At 42.3% G+C, this 18125-nt stretch overlaps 1 protein-coding gene across 3 annotated transcripts in view; it reads right to left on the bottom strand.

The window, feature by feature from the left end:
* WWOX (WW domain containing oxidoreductase) overlaps positions 1 to 17838 on the bottom strand; it is a 972892-nt gene extending 955054 nt beyond the window's left edge. For all 3 annotated transcript variants that reach the window (XR_013163742.1, XM_077133099.1, XM_077133100.1), the window contains exons 1-3: positions 17384 to 17838; positions 10933 to 10997; positions 10025 to 10082 (exon numbers count right to left, since the gene is read on the bottom strand). Coding sequence is in view for 2 of the 3 variants with exons in the window: in XM_077133099.1 (XP_076989214.1) it covers positions 10025 to 10082; positions 10933 to 10997; positions 17384 to 17490 (230 nt within the window). In the remaining variant the exon portion in view is untranslated. The remainder of the gene's footprint in view (positions 1 to 10024; positions 10083 to 10932; positions 10998 to 17383) is intronic.
* Between the last annotated feature and the right edge of the window lie 287 nt (positions 17839 to 18125).

Raw genomic sequence — 18125 nt, 5'->3', positions numbered from 1 at the left:
TGTATTCTTAGATCTCAGAGACAAAGCCCTCTCGAGAAGGCTATGGTTCGTCTGCTATTCAGTGTGAATGTGGCTTTAAGACCTGTCAGCTGCTATGCAGCAGCTCTTCGATTAAATCAGTCCTGGCAAGGCCCTAAGGAGATCAGGGAGAAGTAGAAAAGTCAAAGTTTTGAAAATTTTTTAAAGTAAATACAAAATTGCCAACTACTAAAATTCTGATGATTTTCACTTTAAGATCGTACGTAATACCTCCTATGAGGATTCTAATTTTGATTTGGAGCTGATCAAAATCTTGTAGAAACTCAAGTATACTGTTATATATGGATTAGCAGCTTACCTTATTAATAGATTTTTCACATTTTAAATACATTCTTGTGGTTTTTAATAAATGAACCTCAAAATATCTTTAAAACTATTAAGAACACTCCAGAAATAACATAAAATTTTATTTAAAATGGTCACAATATATATGTAGGCCTATAAAACATCTAGTTTATAATTTATACCAATCATCCAATAAACACTAAGACCCTCTTCATTTTGATTCTATTAATAGCCTGTCAGATAAGCATTAGGACGCCAATGTTATATGCAGACGATAGGGCAGTGGTGTATGAGAACTGGCTCACGCTGGCTTGATTGCGTCCCACTCCTTCCAGCTTCACTGTGATTTCACAGTGGTTGTCTGAAATGGGCCATGGTGGAAATATTTACACCATTGAAACAAATCAGGGCTTTTTTCCCCTAAAGAGCTGGCTGTTAAACTCAGTAGCACACCACTGCAACAAGCCCAGAGAGGTTAGATGGGTGACTGGCACAGGAAGCTACAAGTCAATCCAGTTCAGCTTGACTCCAAAGTCCTCGTTTGTTACTCCGGACGAGACAAGAGATTGGCAAACTAGGGCCAGTAGGCCACATGTGGCCCTCCACCTGTTTCTGTAAAGAAAGTTTTATTGGAACATAGTTTTGTTGATTCATTTAGGTACTATCCATAGCTGCTTTTGTGCTACAACAGCTGCAACAGAGACCATATGGTCCACAAAGCCTAAAACATTTACTATCCAACCCATATGGAAAAAGTTTGACAATCCCAGCTCTAGAGTAGACTAGTGGTTCTCAAACCAGCAGGCACCAGAATTGCCTGGAGAACTACATAGATTGCTGGGCGGGGGCTGAGAATATGGAGTTCTAATAAGTTCCCAGGGGATGCTGATGCTGCTGGTCCAGAAACCACAATTTGGGAACAGCTACTCTAAATCAATTAAAAATAGCATCCTTCTCAGATGAATATCTTTATAAGCACCCATACAAAGGCAGAGCCTACCAAGATAATAATGGAGCCATTTGATAATGCAAAAATCAAGAAATTCCATTCCAGACTTGACTGAAAATAAAAATCACAAAATTAAAAGAAAAGCTTAGAAAAAAAAATTTGCAACATACAACCAAAAAGCAGATAAACTTAATTTGCTAAGGAAAAAAAATACTTTTAAAAATCAAGGGGGGACTTCCAGAGAAGATGGCGGTTTAGTATGACGCGCGGATCTTAGTTCCTCCTCCAGAACAGCTACTAGGGGAGTAGAAACGATACAGAACAGCTCCCGGTGCCACAACAGAGATAAAAAAGACAGCGTACCCCATCCTGGAACGGCTGACTGGCTGAGAGAACCCGCTCTGGTGAGATAGCCGAGGGGCGCGGGCTTCCCCGGGCGGGGCGGCAAGCAGCCAGAGTCCCTCCCCTCCTCCTTCCCGGGCCAGCTGGCAGAATTGGGCAGGCGGTCCCCTCAAGTCGCGGCGGCTGGCGCCCCCACCACGCGTGGCCCCCCGGACCAACTGAGAGAATTGGATCGGAAATTCCCAGGCCACGGAGAACGGTGACCGGGGGGGGTCCCTTCCAAACATGTGACTCCCCGGTCCGGCTTGGAACAGTGCACTCTCCCGGGCTGTGGCAGCTGGCGCCCTCCCACCACGCTTGGCGCCCCGGGCCAACTAGGAAATTCGGACAGGTGCTCTCACGGGCTGCGGATGCCGGCGACCTTCCCCGCGTTCGGACCCCCAGGCCGGCTGGCACTCTTCCAAGCCGCTTCGGCTGGCGAACCTCCCCACAGCGAGAGTTTTCCAAAGTTAAAGGACCCACAGCACCTTTTACTGGCGGGACCTGCAGACAAACGTGTGCCACAAGCGCCACCTACTGGGCAGGATAAGAAAAACAGAACCCAGAGATTTCACAGAAAAATCTTTCAACCTGTGGGGTCCAACACCCAGGGAAATCTGACTAAATGCCCAGACGCCAGCAGAAGATAACGGATCACGCTCAGAAAATTGAAACTATGGCCCAGTCAAAAGAACAAACCAATAGTTCAAATGAGATACAGGAGCTGAGACAACTAATCCTGAATATACGAACAGAAATGGAAAACCTCTTCAAAAACGAAATCGATAAATTGAGGGAGGACATGAAGAAGACATGGGCTGAACAAAAAGAAGAAATAGAAAAACTGAAAAAACAAATCACAGAACTTATGGAAGTGAAGGATAAAGTAGAAAAGATGGAAAAAACAATGAATACCTACAATGATAGATTTAAAGAGACAGAAGATAGAATTAGTGATTTGGAGGATGGAACATCTGAATTCCAAAAAGAAACAGAAACTATCGGGAAAAGAATGTAAAAATATGAGCAGGGACTCAGGGAACTGAATGGTAATATGAAACGCACAAATATACATGTTGTGGGGGTCCCGGAAGGAGAAGAGAAGGGAAAAGGAGGAGAAAAACTAATGGAAGAAATTATCACTGAAAATTTCCCAACTCTTATGAAAGACCTAAAATTACAGATCCAAGAAGTGCAGCGCACCCCAAAGAGAATAGATCCAAATAGACGTTCTCCAAGACATTTACTAGTCAGAATGTCAGAGGTCAAAGAGAAAGAGAGGATCTTGAAAGCAGCAAGAGAAAAACAATCCATTACATACAAGGGAAACCCAATAAGACTATGTGTAGATTTCTCAGCAGAAACCATGGAAGCTAGAAGACAGTGGGATGATATATTTAAATTACTAAAAGAGAAAAACTGCCAACCAAGACTCCTATATCCAGCAAAATTGTCCTTCAAAAATGAGGGAGAAATTAAAACATTCTCAGACAAAAAGTCACTGAAAGAATTTGTGACCAAGAGACCAGCTCTGCAAGAATTACCAAAGGGAGCACTAGAGTCAGATATGAAAATACAGAAGAGAGAGGTATGGAGAAGAGTGTAGAAAGAAGGAAAGTCAGATATGATATAGATAATACAAAAGGCAAAATGGTAGAGGAAAATATTATCCAAACAGTAATAACACTAAATGTTAATGGACTGAATTCCCCAATCAAAAGACACAGACTGGCAGAATGGATTAAAAAACAGGATCCCTCTATATGCTGTCTACAGGAAACACATCTTAGACCCAAAGATAAACATAGGTTGAAAGTAAAAGGTTGGGAAAACATATTTCATGCAAATAACAACCAGAAAAGAGCAGGAGTGGCTATACTAATATCCAACAAATTAGACTTCAAATGTAAAACAGTTAAAAGAGACAAAGAAGGACACTATATACTAATAAAAGGAACAATTAAACAAGAAGACATAACAATCATAAATATTTACGCACCAAACCAGAATGCCCCAAAATACGTGAGGAATACACTGCAAACACTGAAAAGGGAAATAGACACATATACCATAATAGTTGGAGACTTCAATTCACCACTCTCATCAATGGACAGAACATCTAGACAGAGGATCAATAAAGAAATAGAGAATCTGAATATTACTATAAAGGAGCTAGACTTAACAGACATTTATAGGACATTACATCCCACAACAGCAGGATACACCTTTTTCTCAAGTGCTCATGGATCATTCTCAAAGATAGACCATATGCTGGGTCACAAAGCAAGTCTTAACAAATTTAAAAAGATTGAAATCATACACAACACTTTCTCGGATCATAAAGGAATGAAGTTGGAAATCAATAATAGGCGGAGTGCCAGAAAATTCACAAATACGTGGAGGCTCAACAGCACACTCTTAAACAACAAGTGGGTCAAAGAAGAAATTGCAAGAGAAATTAGTAAATACCTCGAGGCAAATGAAAATGAAAACACAACATATCAAAACTTATGGGACACAGCAAAGGCAGTGCTAAGAGGGAAATTTATTGCCCTAAATGCCTATATCAGAAAAGAAGAAAAGGCAAAAATGCAGGAATTAACTGTCCACTTGGAAGAACTGGAGAAAGAACAGCAAACTAATCCCAAAGCAAGCAAAAGGAAAGAAATAACAAAGATTAGAGCAGAAATAAATGAAACTGAAAACATGAAAACAATAGAGAAAATCAATAAGACCAGAAGTTGGTTCTATGAGAAAATCAATAAGATTGATGGGCCCTTATCAAGATTCACAAAAAGAAGAAGAGAGGGGATGCAAATAAATAAGATCAGAAATGGAAAAGGAGACATAACTACTGACCTCACAGAAATAAAGGAGGTAATAACAGGATACTATGAACAACTTTACGCTAATAAATACAACAATTTAGATGAAATGGACGGGTTCCTGGAAAGACATGAACAACCAACTTTGACTCAAGAAGAAATAGATGACCTCAACAAACCAATCACAAGTAAAGAAATTGAATTAGTCATTCAAAAGCTTCCTAAAAAGAAAAGTCAAGGACCAGACGGCTTCACATGTGAATTCTATCAAACATTCCAGAAAGAATTAGTACCAACTCTCCTCAAACTCTTCAAAATAATCGAAGTGGAGGGAAAACTACCTAATTCATTCTATGAAGCCAACATCACCCTCATACCGAAACCAGGCAAAGATATTACAAAAAAAGAAAACTACAGATCAATCTCTCTAATGAATATAGATGCAAAAATCCTCAATAAAATTCTAGCAAATCGTATCCAACAACACATTAAAAGAATTATACATCATGACCAAGTAGGATTCATCCCAGGTATGCAAGGATGGTTCAACATAAGAAAATCAATTAATGTAATACACCATATCAACAAATCAAAGCAGAAAAATCACATGATCATCTCAATTGATGCAGAGAAGGCATTTGACAAGATTCAACATCCTTTCCTGTTGAAAACACTTCAAAGGATAGGAATACAAGGGAACTTCCTTAAAATGATAGAGGGAATATATGAAAAACCCACAGCTAATATCATCCTCAATGGGGAAAAATTGAAAACTTTCCCCCTAAGATCAGGAACAAGACAAGGATGTCCACTATCACCACTATTATTCAACATTGTGTTGGAGGTTCTAGCCAGAGCAATTAGACAAGAAAAAGAAATACAAGGCATCAAAATTGGAAAGGAAGAAGTAAAACTATCACTGTTTGCAGACGATATGATACTATACGTCGAAAACCCAGAAAAATCCACAACAAAACTACTAGAGCTAATAAATGAGTACAGCAAAGTAGCAGGTTACAAGATCAACATTCAAAAATCTGTAGCATTTCTATACACTAGTAATGAACAAGCTGAGGGGGAAATCAAGAAACGAATCCCATTTACAATTGCAACTAAAAGAATAAAATACCTAGGAATAAATTTAACTAAAGAGACAAAAAACCTATATAAAGAAAACTACAAAAAACTGTTAAAAGAAATCACAGAAGACCTAAATAGATGGAAGGGCATACTGTGTTCATGGATTGGAAGACTAAATATAATTAAGATGTCAATCCTACCTAAACTGATTTACAGATTCAATGCAATACCAATCAAAATCCCAACAACTTAGTTTTCAGAAATAGAAAAACCAATAAGCAAATTTATCTGGAAGGGCAGGGTGCCCCGAATTGCTAAAAACATCTTGAGGAAAAAAAACGAAGCTGGAGGTCTCGCGCTGCCTGACTTTAAGGCATATTATGAAGCCACAGTGGTCAAAACAGCATGGTATTGGCATAAAGATAGATATATCGACCAATGGAATCGAATAGAGTGCTCAGATATAGACCCTCTCATCTATGGACATTTGATCTTTGATAAGGCAGTCAAGCTAACTCACCTGGGACAGAACAGTCTCTTCAATAAATGGTGCCTAGAGAACTGGATATCCATATGCAAAAGAATGAAAGAAGACCCATATCTCACACCCTATACAAAAGTTAACTCAAAATGGATCAAAGATCTAAACATTAGGTCTAAGACCATAAAACAGTTAGAGAAAAATGTTGGGAGATATCTTATGAAACTTACAATTAGAGGCGGTTTTATGGACCTTACACCTAAAGCAAGAGCACTGAAGAAGGAAATAAATAAATGGGAGCTCCTCAAAATTAAACACTTTTGTGCATCAAAGAACTTCATCAAGAAAGTAGAAAGACAGCCTACACAATGGGAGACAATATTTGGAAATGACATATCAGATAAAGGTCTAGTATCCAGAATTTATAAAGAGATTGTTCAACTCAACAACAAAAAGACAGTCAACCCAATTACAAAATGGGAAAAAGACTTGAACAGACACCTCTCAGAAGAGGAAATACAAATGGCCAAAAGGCACATGAAGAGATGCTCAATGTCCCTGGCCATTAGAGAAATGCAAATCAAAACCACAATGAGATATCATCTCATACCCACCAGAATGGCCATTATCAACAAAACAGAAAATGACAAGTGCTGGAGAGGATGCGGAGAAAGAGGCACATTTATCCACTGTTGGTGGGAATGTCAAATGGTGCAACCACTGTGGAAGGCAGTTTGGCGGTTCCTCAAAAAGCTGAATATAGAATTGCCATACGACCCAGCAATACCATTGCTAGGTATCTACTCAAAGGACTTAAGGGCAAAGACACAAACGGACATTTGCACACCGATGTTTATAGCAGCGTTATTTACAATTGCAAAGAGATGGAAACAGCCAAAATGTCCATCAACAGACGAGTGGCTAAACAAACTGTGGTATATACATACGATGGAATACTATGCAGCTTTAAGACAGAATAAACTTATGAAGCATGTAATAACATGGATGGACCTAGAGAACATTATGCTGAGTGAGTCTAGCCAAAAACTAAAGGACAAATACTATATGGTCCCACTGATGTGAACCGACATTCGAGAATAAACTTGGAATATGTCATTGGTAACAGAGTCCAGCAGGAGTTAGAAACAGGGTAAGATAATGGGTAATTGGAGCTGAAGGGATACAGACTGTGCAACAGGACTAGATACAAAAACTCAAAAATGGACAGCACAATAATACCTAATTGTAAAGTAATCATGTTAAAACACTGAATGAAGCTGCATCTGAGCTATAGGTTTTTTTTTTTTTACTATTATTATTACTTTTATTTTTTTCTCTATATTAACATTCTATATCTTTTTCTGTTGTGTTGCTAGTTCTTCTAAACCGATGCAAATGTACTAAGAACCGATGATCATGCATCTATGTGATGATGTTAAGAATTACTGAGTGCATATGTAGAACGGTATGATTTCTAAATGTTGTGATAATTTCTTTTTTTTTCCTTTCTTTCCGTTAATAAAAAAATAAAAATAAAAAAAATAATAATAAAAACCTGTTTTTTATTAAAAAAAAGAATTACTGATTGCATATGTAGAATGGTATGATTTCTAAATGTTGGGTTAATTTCTTTTTTTCCGTTAATTAATAATAAAAAAAAAAAATCAAGGGGACCCTACATGGGACATAATATCCAGCAGTGAAAGTCTCCCTGGCGGCATGGGAGATGACTCCCAGAGATGAGCCTGACATTGGCACAGTGGAATCAACAATGCCATCCTGTTCAAAACGGGGGAAAGAAGTGGAAGAAATAAGGTATCAGTGGCTGAGAGAGTTCAGACACTGTCAAGAGTCTACTCTGGAAGTCACTCTTAAACAAGCTTCAATCAGACATTGCTGCCTATTATAACATGCCAAACCCCAACCAAAACCATTTCTGTCAATCCTAAGAACACTTACAGTGTTATGTAAGATTTCTACAAAGGTTCCATGCAGGATGGGCCACAGTGGCTCAGCAGGCAGAGTTCTTGCCTGCCATGCCAGAGACCCGGGTTCAATTCCCAGTGCCTGCCCATGCCAAAAAAAAAAAAGGTTCCATGTACTAGGTTAACCTTCCAGAACTTACAACCTCCAGATGGGTCCCTGGAACAGATAAGTCCTGAAATGTAGAGGGGCTAGCCTCTCTAGAACATCAACTAGTTCCATGCCCCTATACCTTATTATTGACAGCCCCTTCCAACATGCAAATTAGAAAAGGCATAGCCCTAAAGGCATAACCCCTAAAGAGTGGGAGAAAGATCAAAGTTGATAGTGGAGTTATACAGAGATGGTAGGGATTAACGAATGAGTATGATTGCTGAATCATTATATTGCTATTTTTTTTTTAGTCTCCAGTATCTTAGAGCAGCTGGAAGTAAAAACCTAAAATGGTGGATTGTGGAACTGTAACCCATATCAAACTCTGAAACCTGTTCTACAACTAATCATTGCAATGCACTTTGAAATGTCTTGCTTTTTTGCATATATGTATTTTTCACAAAAAAGAAAAAAGTCAACTGTGATGATTATATATATATACATATAATGACGATATATATATATATATATCGGCAAAGTCCCTGGAGAGAAGGGGAAAAAAAATATATATATATATGTGTATATCAGCAAAATATGGAACTATTAAGCTTTACCACTGGGGAAAACCCTGATACCTTCTCAAATACTAGGAACTCCCAAGTCAATAGGCAAGCCCTTGATCTTGAAGCTTGCTCTTGTGAAGCTTATGTATGTAGTAGAGAAGCTTAGCCTACCTATAGGTATGCCTAAGAGTTACTTCCAGAGGACCTCTATGAAATTTATTGCTTTTTTGTATATATGTTACATTTCACAACAATAAAAAAAATTGGTACATTACAAAAATCAAGGGGAAGAAAACTTCTTACAAACCAATACAAACAACAAACGCTCCCCATATCTGACTTGCTAGATGGCCTCTCTCACTGGGGCTACCCATGGCACTGAGAGACTCCTCTCAACCAGTTTTGGCCTATCTGCTCCCAAAACTGGCTACATACCAAGATTTCCCTAGGTGTATTCCAAAACCACCTGTACCATTTTAACTCATTACTGAAATCATTTAATTAACGATTATTATGTGAACTTGCAATATATAAGGTGAAAATAAAGTGTCACTGTATCTATGAAAAAAGTTGCGTGTTTTGGGAAGTCTCAAAGACAAACAGCCAAAAAGAGCTGGGGTTAAACTGTGTATAGTAAAACACCAGAAATAAAACTTTACAAGCAGACTACAGGTGGGACCCTTCACAGATTATTTATCAGCTCAGCCTGCATCATCCATAGTAAACCAGTGATAAAACAACACTGTCCTTCAGGGGATCGAATTTGGGGACCAAATGAGCCTACTGTAGAAGCAAGGTTATTAGAATCGGGCCAGGCTCGTGCTATATGCCTGACAAGTGGTTATTTTACTTTTTGTGTGTTACAGGAATTTATTCTAAGAATGAATTCAGAGAGGAGAAAAGGTTCTACAGACAAGATGCTCAAAACAGTATTTATAATTATAGATGCCCAATAACAGAATTTAACAACATCGATAACCAAGAGACAATCTGATAAGTTATAATGCAGCTGTACAAAAGAGGACTTTATTCCCTTTAAATATCTTCCTGAAAAATATATAAGAATATGAGAAAATGCTCACAATAAATTGTGCGGAAAAAGTAGAGTACAAAACCATTCACCTAGTAGATTTTTTTTTTTTTAAAGAAAGCATGATCATAGAAAACAGTCTGGAAGAATAAACCAAAAATTGTTAAGAGTAGTTACTCCTGCTAAGATTAAAGTTATAAAATTTATAATTTTCATTTTCCTAATTTTTCTATAAGCAATGCATATTGATTTTATAATACATAATTCTTCTTAGAAAGCAAAATGGTCACAAATAATCTCCATGTAAACACTTACTCGACAAAAAACACTTGTCCGTTCGCGTCGGTTTCTTGTTCCCATCCATATGGCAAATCTGAAATGCAGGAGAGATTGGCAAGTCAAGGTAGGGCAGGGGTCAAGAGAACCCAGGCGTCAAGAGGCCCAGGCTGTTCCAGCCTTGCCTCTAAGCCTCTCCTGCCAGACCAACTGCTGTCCCTCCCACGTGCTTAGGTCATCAGTTCCAGTTGTGGCAGCTGCACAAGGACCATTACCCCAACTGGATTGTACATTTTTGCCTCTGGCTTTGAAAGAAAATCCTACTTCATTCTAGATCATTCTTAAAAGCTTCACTTGGCTCCTGCTTCTGCCGTAAACCTTCCTGGATACACCAGTCCATGTGAATTCATGGAATACCTCTGTACATCAGCAAGCGCCCAACACACCATTCAGATGTTTATTGCATTGCCTCTTATATGACACGATAGAGCAGTTTCATTTTTTCATGAGAACATCCTGCCTCTCCAACTAGATCCCAAACCTTCTGAGGACAGGGACCTTCTTATACTTCTATTTTGTGCATCACACTTTCTCAGGAATACAAGCACCTAAAAGTCATCACGATTTATGTTGTTTCATAAAACACTGACAGGTTTAATTGCATGATGTGAATCAAGAACAACTGTACAAGCAGACTACAGGAAAATCTAATATGCTAGGACTCAAAGGCTCCTGTATTTTAACACTTTTTTTTTAAGATCTGTAAGAAATCATCCTCGCTCCACCCCAATAGCACATCATCTCCTGCCAAATCCTATAAGCTCCTCTGCCAGAGCCTCCCCAGAATGACATGGTGACCTGTCACCTCTCTGCCTGTGACATTTTCCTATCTAATTAATGCTTTAAATACCAGATTCTTTACTTTTATGATGACAACAACCACAAACCTCCTGCTACTCGCTTTCTTTTTCCAGTTTTCGGATGTTCCCATTGAGTCTTCTCCTCGGCGTGACTATTAAAGAAAAAAAAAGCACAGCACAACAATAAGTTAGGAGTTACACTTCAAAAAAATAATCAATTGGATTAATTTTTTTCTCTCTTCCACTTAATACCATCTCTCAAAAGTAGTAAAGTCAGAGATATTTAGATATCTAGAAAGAGATATTAGAACATAAATTCTATCTTTACATTAGTCAAATTCTCTAGGTTGTAAGAAGCAATCCAGTGGAAATTTCCTGAAAGCCTGCCTTTATAAGCTAGCTGGGGAGGAGAAGGGAAGGGCAGAGGGGAGCGAGAGGAGAGAGAAGAGGGGGAAAACTCTTAAACTTTCTGGGCAGCAACATGAAACTGGGCCACAGGCTTTTATGCTGAATGTCAGGGTACTTCCTTTCCCCCTCCAGGCCCCTCACTGCCGGCCAGGAACTGCCCCTACCACTCCAGCTGTGCTGGCTCCCATCTGACCTCAAACCTACCTAGATCCCTCGTGCCTCAGGGCCTTCGTGCTTGCTGTTCCCTCCATCTAAACTAGTCTCCCCTAGATCTTCCCCCACAATGGCTCCTTCTCAAGTTTCTAGTCAAAATCCACCTCCTCAGGGAGGGCCTCATCTCTCACCCACGAGCTAGAGCAGCAACTCCGCCTCCTTGCCCTGTTTTCACTGTGGGTGACTTTCTAGTCCTATCACTAACTGGAATTATATTAATTTATCTGCTTGCTTATTGTCTGCCTCTTCCACTGATCTTATTATGAAGAGGGATTTCTGTCTCAATTCCTCCTGCATCCCAGAGGTCTGGAACTGTGCCTGGCAAATGGGAGGCACTCAAGAAAGAACTGAACCAATGAATGTATGAGTGAGTTCCTACCCTAATGAGGCACAGACATAATTACAAAACAGTGTAGCATGCACAATGAAAGGCAGATGTATGTGGCCTCGTGGGAGCCAGGAGCAAGGTGGAAGGTCACTTTTCTCACAGTGATGAGCTGGACAATGCAGGGGACAGGGAGGCCGGGTAGGCTCAAGGGAAAAGTTGATCCCCCTATGTAGGACATGACTTCCAGGGTGTAAATCTCCCTAATAACGTGGAACAGAACTCCCAGGATGAGCTGGGACCTCACATCATGGGATTGAGAAAGCCTTCTTGACCAAAAGGGGGAAGAGAGAAATGAGATAAAACAAAGATTCAGTGGTTGAAAGATTTCAGAGTTGAGAGGTTATCCTGGAGGTTATTCTTATGCATTATATAGATATCCCTTTTTAGTTTATGGTGTATTGGCATGGCTGGAGGGAAGTATCTGAAACTGTTGAGCTGTGTCCCAGTAGCCTTGATTCTTAATGATGACTATATAAATATATAGCCTTTATAATGTAACTATGTGATTGCGGAAACTTTGTGTCTGATGCTCCTTTTATGCAGGTTATGGACAGGAGAGTAAAAAAAAAAAAAAATAAGGTCAAAAAATAAATAATAGGGGGAGATACCGGGCTAAAAAAGTTGGATGGATTACAATATTAGTGGTCAGTGAGAAGGAAGGGTAAGGGGAATGGGATGTATGAGTTTTTTTCTTTCTTCTTTTTATTTCTTTTTCTGAAGTGAGGTCAATGTCCTAAAAATGATCATGATGATGAATACACAACTATGTGATGATATTGTGAGCCAATGATTGCATACTTTGGATAGAATGCATGGTGCGTGACAATATCCCAATAAAAATATATTAAAAAAAAAGAGAGAGGCTGAGAGGAAGGGGTGCGGGTGGGGCCAGGCGGCAGCTGGCACATCGGGAAACCTCACACCAGAAGGACCGGGGAGGCCCTAGGCTCATTCAGGTCTCAGCTTGCGCCCACCTACCCCTGCTGGCCTGGGAAGGCGCCCCGCCCACCCCAACAGACAAGCAGGTCATCTCAAAGTCATCCCCAGTCTCAAACCCTCGACAACGCCAACCACCAGGGAGGTAGACCCCGAATCCCCAGCAGGGGAATCCGCACTGAGGCACAGGTCTGTGCAGACCGACAGGTGTGTAGGGAAGAGAAGACAAAAGGAATCCAAAACCTGATGCAACAAAAGCAGCAACTACAGGCAGCTCACCTGATCACTGCAAACATCTGGGAGTCGTTTTTGCTTCCTATTTGTTTTAGTTTTACTCCAGGATAGACTGACAAAATTCAGTCTATTTTATCATGATTTAGTAATAATGTTAATCTTCCTAAGATGTTTATTCTCTCCACAGATATAAGTTCAAAGTGTCCCATAAAGCGCTGGTTCCTTTCTGTTCCTGAGAGGGAGTCGACAACACAGTAAGATAATCTCAAACGTCACCTGCCTGTGCAGATGGTCGTGACACTCACCTTCTGAGCCTCGACTTCCTCAGGTACAAATGGAAATACCCCAGTACCAACCACAGGGGGGTTGCTCTGAGGGTAGTGCCTGAGCGATAGAGAGCCCTCAGGCGTTAGCTATTACTTTAACAAATCTAGGATACAAACCTGGCTGGTTTTTAGGCCAAACTTAACATTTAATCTCAGAAGAACAAACTAAGTCCTAATTAAAACACTGGGCAAGTAACAGCCTAACAACACCAGGTATTAAGGAACACAAAATTACTTAATCAGGGAAATAGCCAGATGTGGCAAGAGGCAAAGGGGAGGATGAATTCCATGCCAAAATAGAAAATAATATTTAATCACTGAAATCTAGAAGATAAAATCTGAATGTTCTTTCCCTTTCAATTATTTTAAAGCAAATAAATGTAGAAAGCATTAATTTCCCATAAAATTTTGCAAGTTCACAAGCAAAGAACTACTGGCTTCTGGTCAACTTTTGGAAACTCTCAGTGGCGAGGCCCCTACCACAAAGGGAAGGGTGCAGGGACTCAGGAGGTGAGACCTGAACCCCCCCACCTAGCGGCATGCAGCCAGCTGTTGTCCCTGGCCCTACACCTGCCCTGAGCTCCTGGGAAGGTTAAAACAATACCTGTGACCATGCTTGGCGAACGATCACACCCCTGCACAACAACAGGGGACAAAGACAAAATCTCACTTGCACATCACCCACAACTCACAAGTCCCACTTCCAAAAAGGGGAGCTCAGACGCCTGGTGCAGATAACCTGCTCCCCACCTGCACAGTGGGAACACGCCAACCCCTGCTTCTTCCTCAGTCGACAGTGCAGCAACACACCAAATACTGGGATGATGGAAAACATTCTCGCTCCTCTCCTGGCCACTCCTCCAGCTTCTTCAGGAAGGTTGACAGATACACAGTTCTCTGTGCCTGACATTAGAAGTAGTTTTCATCCCACAGGCAGGCATGACACAAGCTTGGAGCCCAGCTCCCCAGAGATCTGTCCTGAAGAAGTCCCTGCGGTCGCTGCAAGGGACCCCGGGGGGAGTCTACACAGAGCCACTGAGTTGAAGGTGGTCCCAGGCTGGATGGATCCTCTCACAGACCCACCCCACCCCACGCCCCACCCACAGCAGCCACTCAATGTAAATACGTGGAATGAATGAAGGGCTCTTCAAAGCACCTCTAAAATCACCCAGAACATTTTTTTTTCCTATGCTGAAAGTCAAAAACAAAAAAAAGTTATCACCCCATGTTCTTGACTTTCACAGAAAGTGCCTTAAACCAAGGTTCCAACCCGGCCAGTGCTGACACCTAGAGCTGGGTGTCTCCTAAAGGGCTGCCCTGCATGCAGGATAGGGGGCAGCACGCCTGGCCTAGACCACCAGATACTGGCAGCACCCTCCCTCCACCCAGAGTTGTGGCCACTGAAAATGTCGGCAGATCCTGGCAGCGGTCCCCCTCAGGGCACAGCTGCCCCCAGGGATGGCCCATGGGCCCAGCTGAGGGTGCCCCACATCTTCTGGGGATGGAGTCCGAAGCCCCACAGCCCTGGGTTTCTGGATCTCCCACTTGCCAGCAGGGTGCCCTTAGGGAAGGCCTCTGACCTCCCTGTGCCTCAGTTTCCTCATTGGTGAAATGGTGATAAAAACAACACCCACTTCTTGGGGTTATAAAGAGGACTGAAGAAGTTAACATGATTGACGAACTTAGAACTGTGTCTTTCACACGGAAGTCTTTTTTTAAAATAAATTCTTATGTGTAAAAAATTAATTAAAAGGTATTCTTTTTCATTATACCCTAAAATTACTTTTTAACAAAGAGAAAACCACAACATATCCCCAGTGTTATCTTACCAACCTTAAATAGAGGCTTTCTTTAATTTTTTCTTTCCTTTCAATAAGCTTTTGGTAATTTAAAGAGATAATAGTGATCTTAATTTAGACCACAGATTCAAAGTTAAATTTATATTCTACTGCATGAACATCACTTTCAAGCATGTTCTTCTAAGGTATTAAAAAAAAAAAAAAAAAGGCAGCATAATTTCCTTAGACACAAAGAGCCAGCGCCCATTAGGAGAGCCAGCCCGGAGCAACAGGGCTCCATCCCCTGCAGGCCTGCAGCAAACCTGCGCTAAATGAATTAATTTGCTTACTACATGAGTATATATCTTACATCTTCTAGATGCTAAGCACTGGAATACAGAGGCGAGCAAGAAAAGGTATCTGCTCTCATAAAATTTACAATCTGCAGGACAGTGAGTAAATAAGGAAGTGTATTAAGATAACTACAGATCGTGCTAAGTACCATGAAGCAGGTAAACAGGTGATGGGGTGGAAGGTACAGGGATAGGGCTCAGTCAGGGAAGGTCTCCTGGGACAGATGAAAGGAATCCTTTGTGCAAAGAGCTCAGAACAGAGCAAACAGTAAGTACCCGGTTAAGGAGTGCCTGGACCCCTGCAACAGCCTAATGACTCCCTGCTGCAAGAATTTTCCCTTTGGTTCTCCAGAATCAGAAATCATCTTTCTAAACGCACACACCAGATGTCACTTCATGGCTTCACCCTGGATCCTGAAGGCAGAGCTCAACTCCTCAGAAGGGCACAGAAATGCCTCCACAAAGTGGTTCCTTCCTCCTGTGCCTGAGCCCTTCACAGCCCAGCACCACACACCTCCCAGGTCTCTGGACAAGCCATACTCTGGGGGGTTCTGCTCTCACGGTTCCCTCTACCTATGCTGCCCTCCTGTCTCCACTTTTTCTGGACAGCATGGCTCAGGGGCCAACTCTCCCAGGTACACTGGCCTAACATGTTGCCTCTCCCCCACCTCATGCTAGGTAGGCTGCTCCTCCTACATGCACTGCACTGGACTATCTTACTATCTCGGCACTTGGCAATACAGGATTGGGCACTTTCTAAGGATGACAAAAGGGCCTTATTTATCTCTGTATAAGCCCAGCAATGGGCCTGTCACATAATAAGATCCCAAATGTGTTCCGAATGCATGAAGCCACTACGGTCTTTTTTATGTCTTTCTAGCAGGCCACAAAAGACAGCTGTGATTCACACCCTTGGGTAAATCAGAATCACCTAAGGTGATTTACAACATGAGGTAAGGGTGGGGGGGATGAGGGGAAGGAATCCTATCCAAAACCAATTTAAATCAGAATCTCTGGGAGTGATTCCCAGGAAAAGGTATTTTTACAAAAGCTTTCTACAAGTTGGAAAATTATTTATCTATATCCACTTTCTCAAAGTAGGGTGATAATCCACTTCACCTGGAAATTTTTTTAAATGCAGGTTCCCCAAGTCGGGGGTCTACTCTGGTAGGTTCCCTGTTAAGTGGTAAATTTTAATATCTAATCTGTGGCGGCTGCAGAACCAGCAAGAAAGGCTAAAAGTTATTGAGCCCTCACTGGTTTTTATTAGCTTTAACTGGGTATTATCAAGTGCTCTGCTAAATGCCTTGGGCACAGTGCCTGAGCTAACCCTCACTCACACTGACCCATTTTACAGATGAAGAAACTGAGAGTGAGTGTTCTATCCCCCAAGTTCATAGAGTGACTGAGCCAGCTCTGAAGGTTCTGCTAGTGTTTCCAAAATTCTCCTAGGAAATGACAGCGGAACTATCTAGGACGTTTGTTAAAAAAAAAAAAAAAACAAAAAAAAAACCCATATTCCTAGCACCCCACAGGGACGTGGGCATCTGCACGTTGTTTTGCTATTTTTCCATAAGGCCAGTTTGTGCATCTCTGCAAAGTGCGCTGCTGCCTCCTGAACAGCAGAGGGCGCGCCTGGACGCGGCCAAGTTACCCACGCTCGACCCAGGGCTCCAGACCCTCCTTGCGACCCTCGGAGCCCTTGGTCCAAACTCCTTCGCCATCACTTCTACTTCGCACGGCCCTCGCCAAAGGTGGTGCGGGAGGCCCGCGCCCAGGCGGGTCTGCGCGCTCCCTCCCTGCGCAGGTGGCGTCCGGAGACAGGGGAGCATTCGGGGACGTGAGGCCGACAGGGTTCCAGGTGCGTCCCCAGGCCCGGTGGCCCCACTGCGGCCCCCTTACTTGGCATAGTAAACCCAGCCATCCTTGGTGGTTCTCTCCTCCCAGCCAGGCGGCAGCTCATCCTCGCTGTCCGTGTCGTCCAGGCCCGCGTAGCGCAGAGCTGCCATGGCAGGGACAGGAGGTGCTCGGTCACCCACTCGCTGCGTCGCCCGCAGCAGAGTCTCCTTGTCCAGGAACTCAGACTTCAACAGAGCGCCGCGCGCGTCAAGGGCGCCCGACAGCTCGCGCCTGCGCACTGCGGCCCCAGAGCCGCACTCCAGTCTCCGCTGTTTCGCAGTTACCAGCGTAAAGGGGCGGGGCCTGGAGAATGGGGCGGTGAAAGCGCCGAGGAGATCGCCCTGCTGCTCGGTAGGAAGCAAGATACGGAGAACGCTCTGGGAATATGGAGGTGGAGCCGAGCTTCTTCAATCACTCCTCCTCCGGGAAGGGACGTGCACATCCAGTCACGGGCCAGGACTCCACCCGTTGCTGGGCGACCCGTAATCACTTCCGCGTTGCTCTGGCCAATCCTGCAGGAGTCCCCAACAATTGAGCATCCTGGGAAATGTAGTCCAGGCCCCATAGAGCGAAAGTGAGGCAGAAAGGAAGGAAAGTAATCGTGGTTTCTTTGCCTCCGCCTTCCTTTGATTCACAAACTTTGTTATGCATATAAGTTACCTGGAAACCGTTAAAAATGCAAATTTCTGTTTACCTGATAACCAAGTCCTAGAAAAGTTGTTTCCCTCCAGCCCCAGCGTGATTC

Source organism: Tamandua tetradactyla, chromosome 16 (genome assembly GCF_023851605.1).
Source record: "Tamandua tetradactyla isolate mTamTet1 chromosome 16, mTamTet1.pri, whole genome shotgun sequence".
In the NCBI taxonomy this organism is placed as follows: domain Eukaryota; kingdom Metazoa; phylum Chordata; class Mammalia; order Pilosa; family Myrmecophagidae; genus Tamandua; species Tamandua tetradactyla.
The sequence above is the reverse complement of the archived record's forward strand: the minus strand, read 5'-3'. Positions and strand labels throughout refer to the sequence as shown.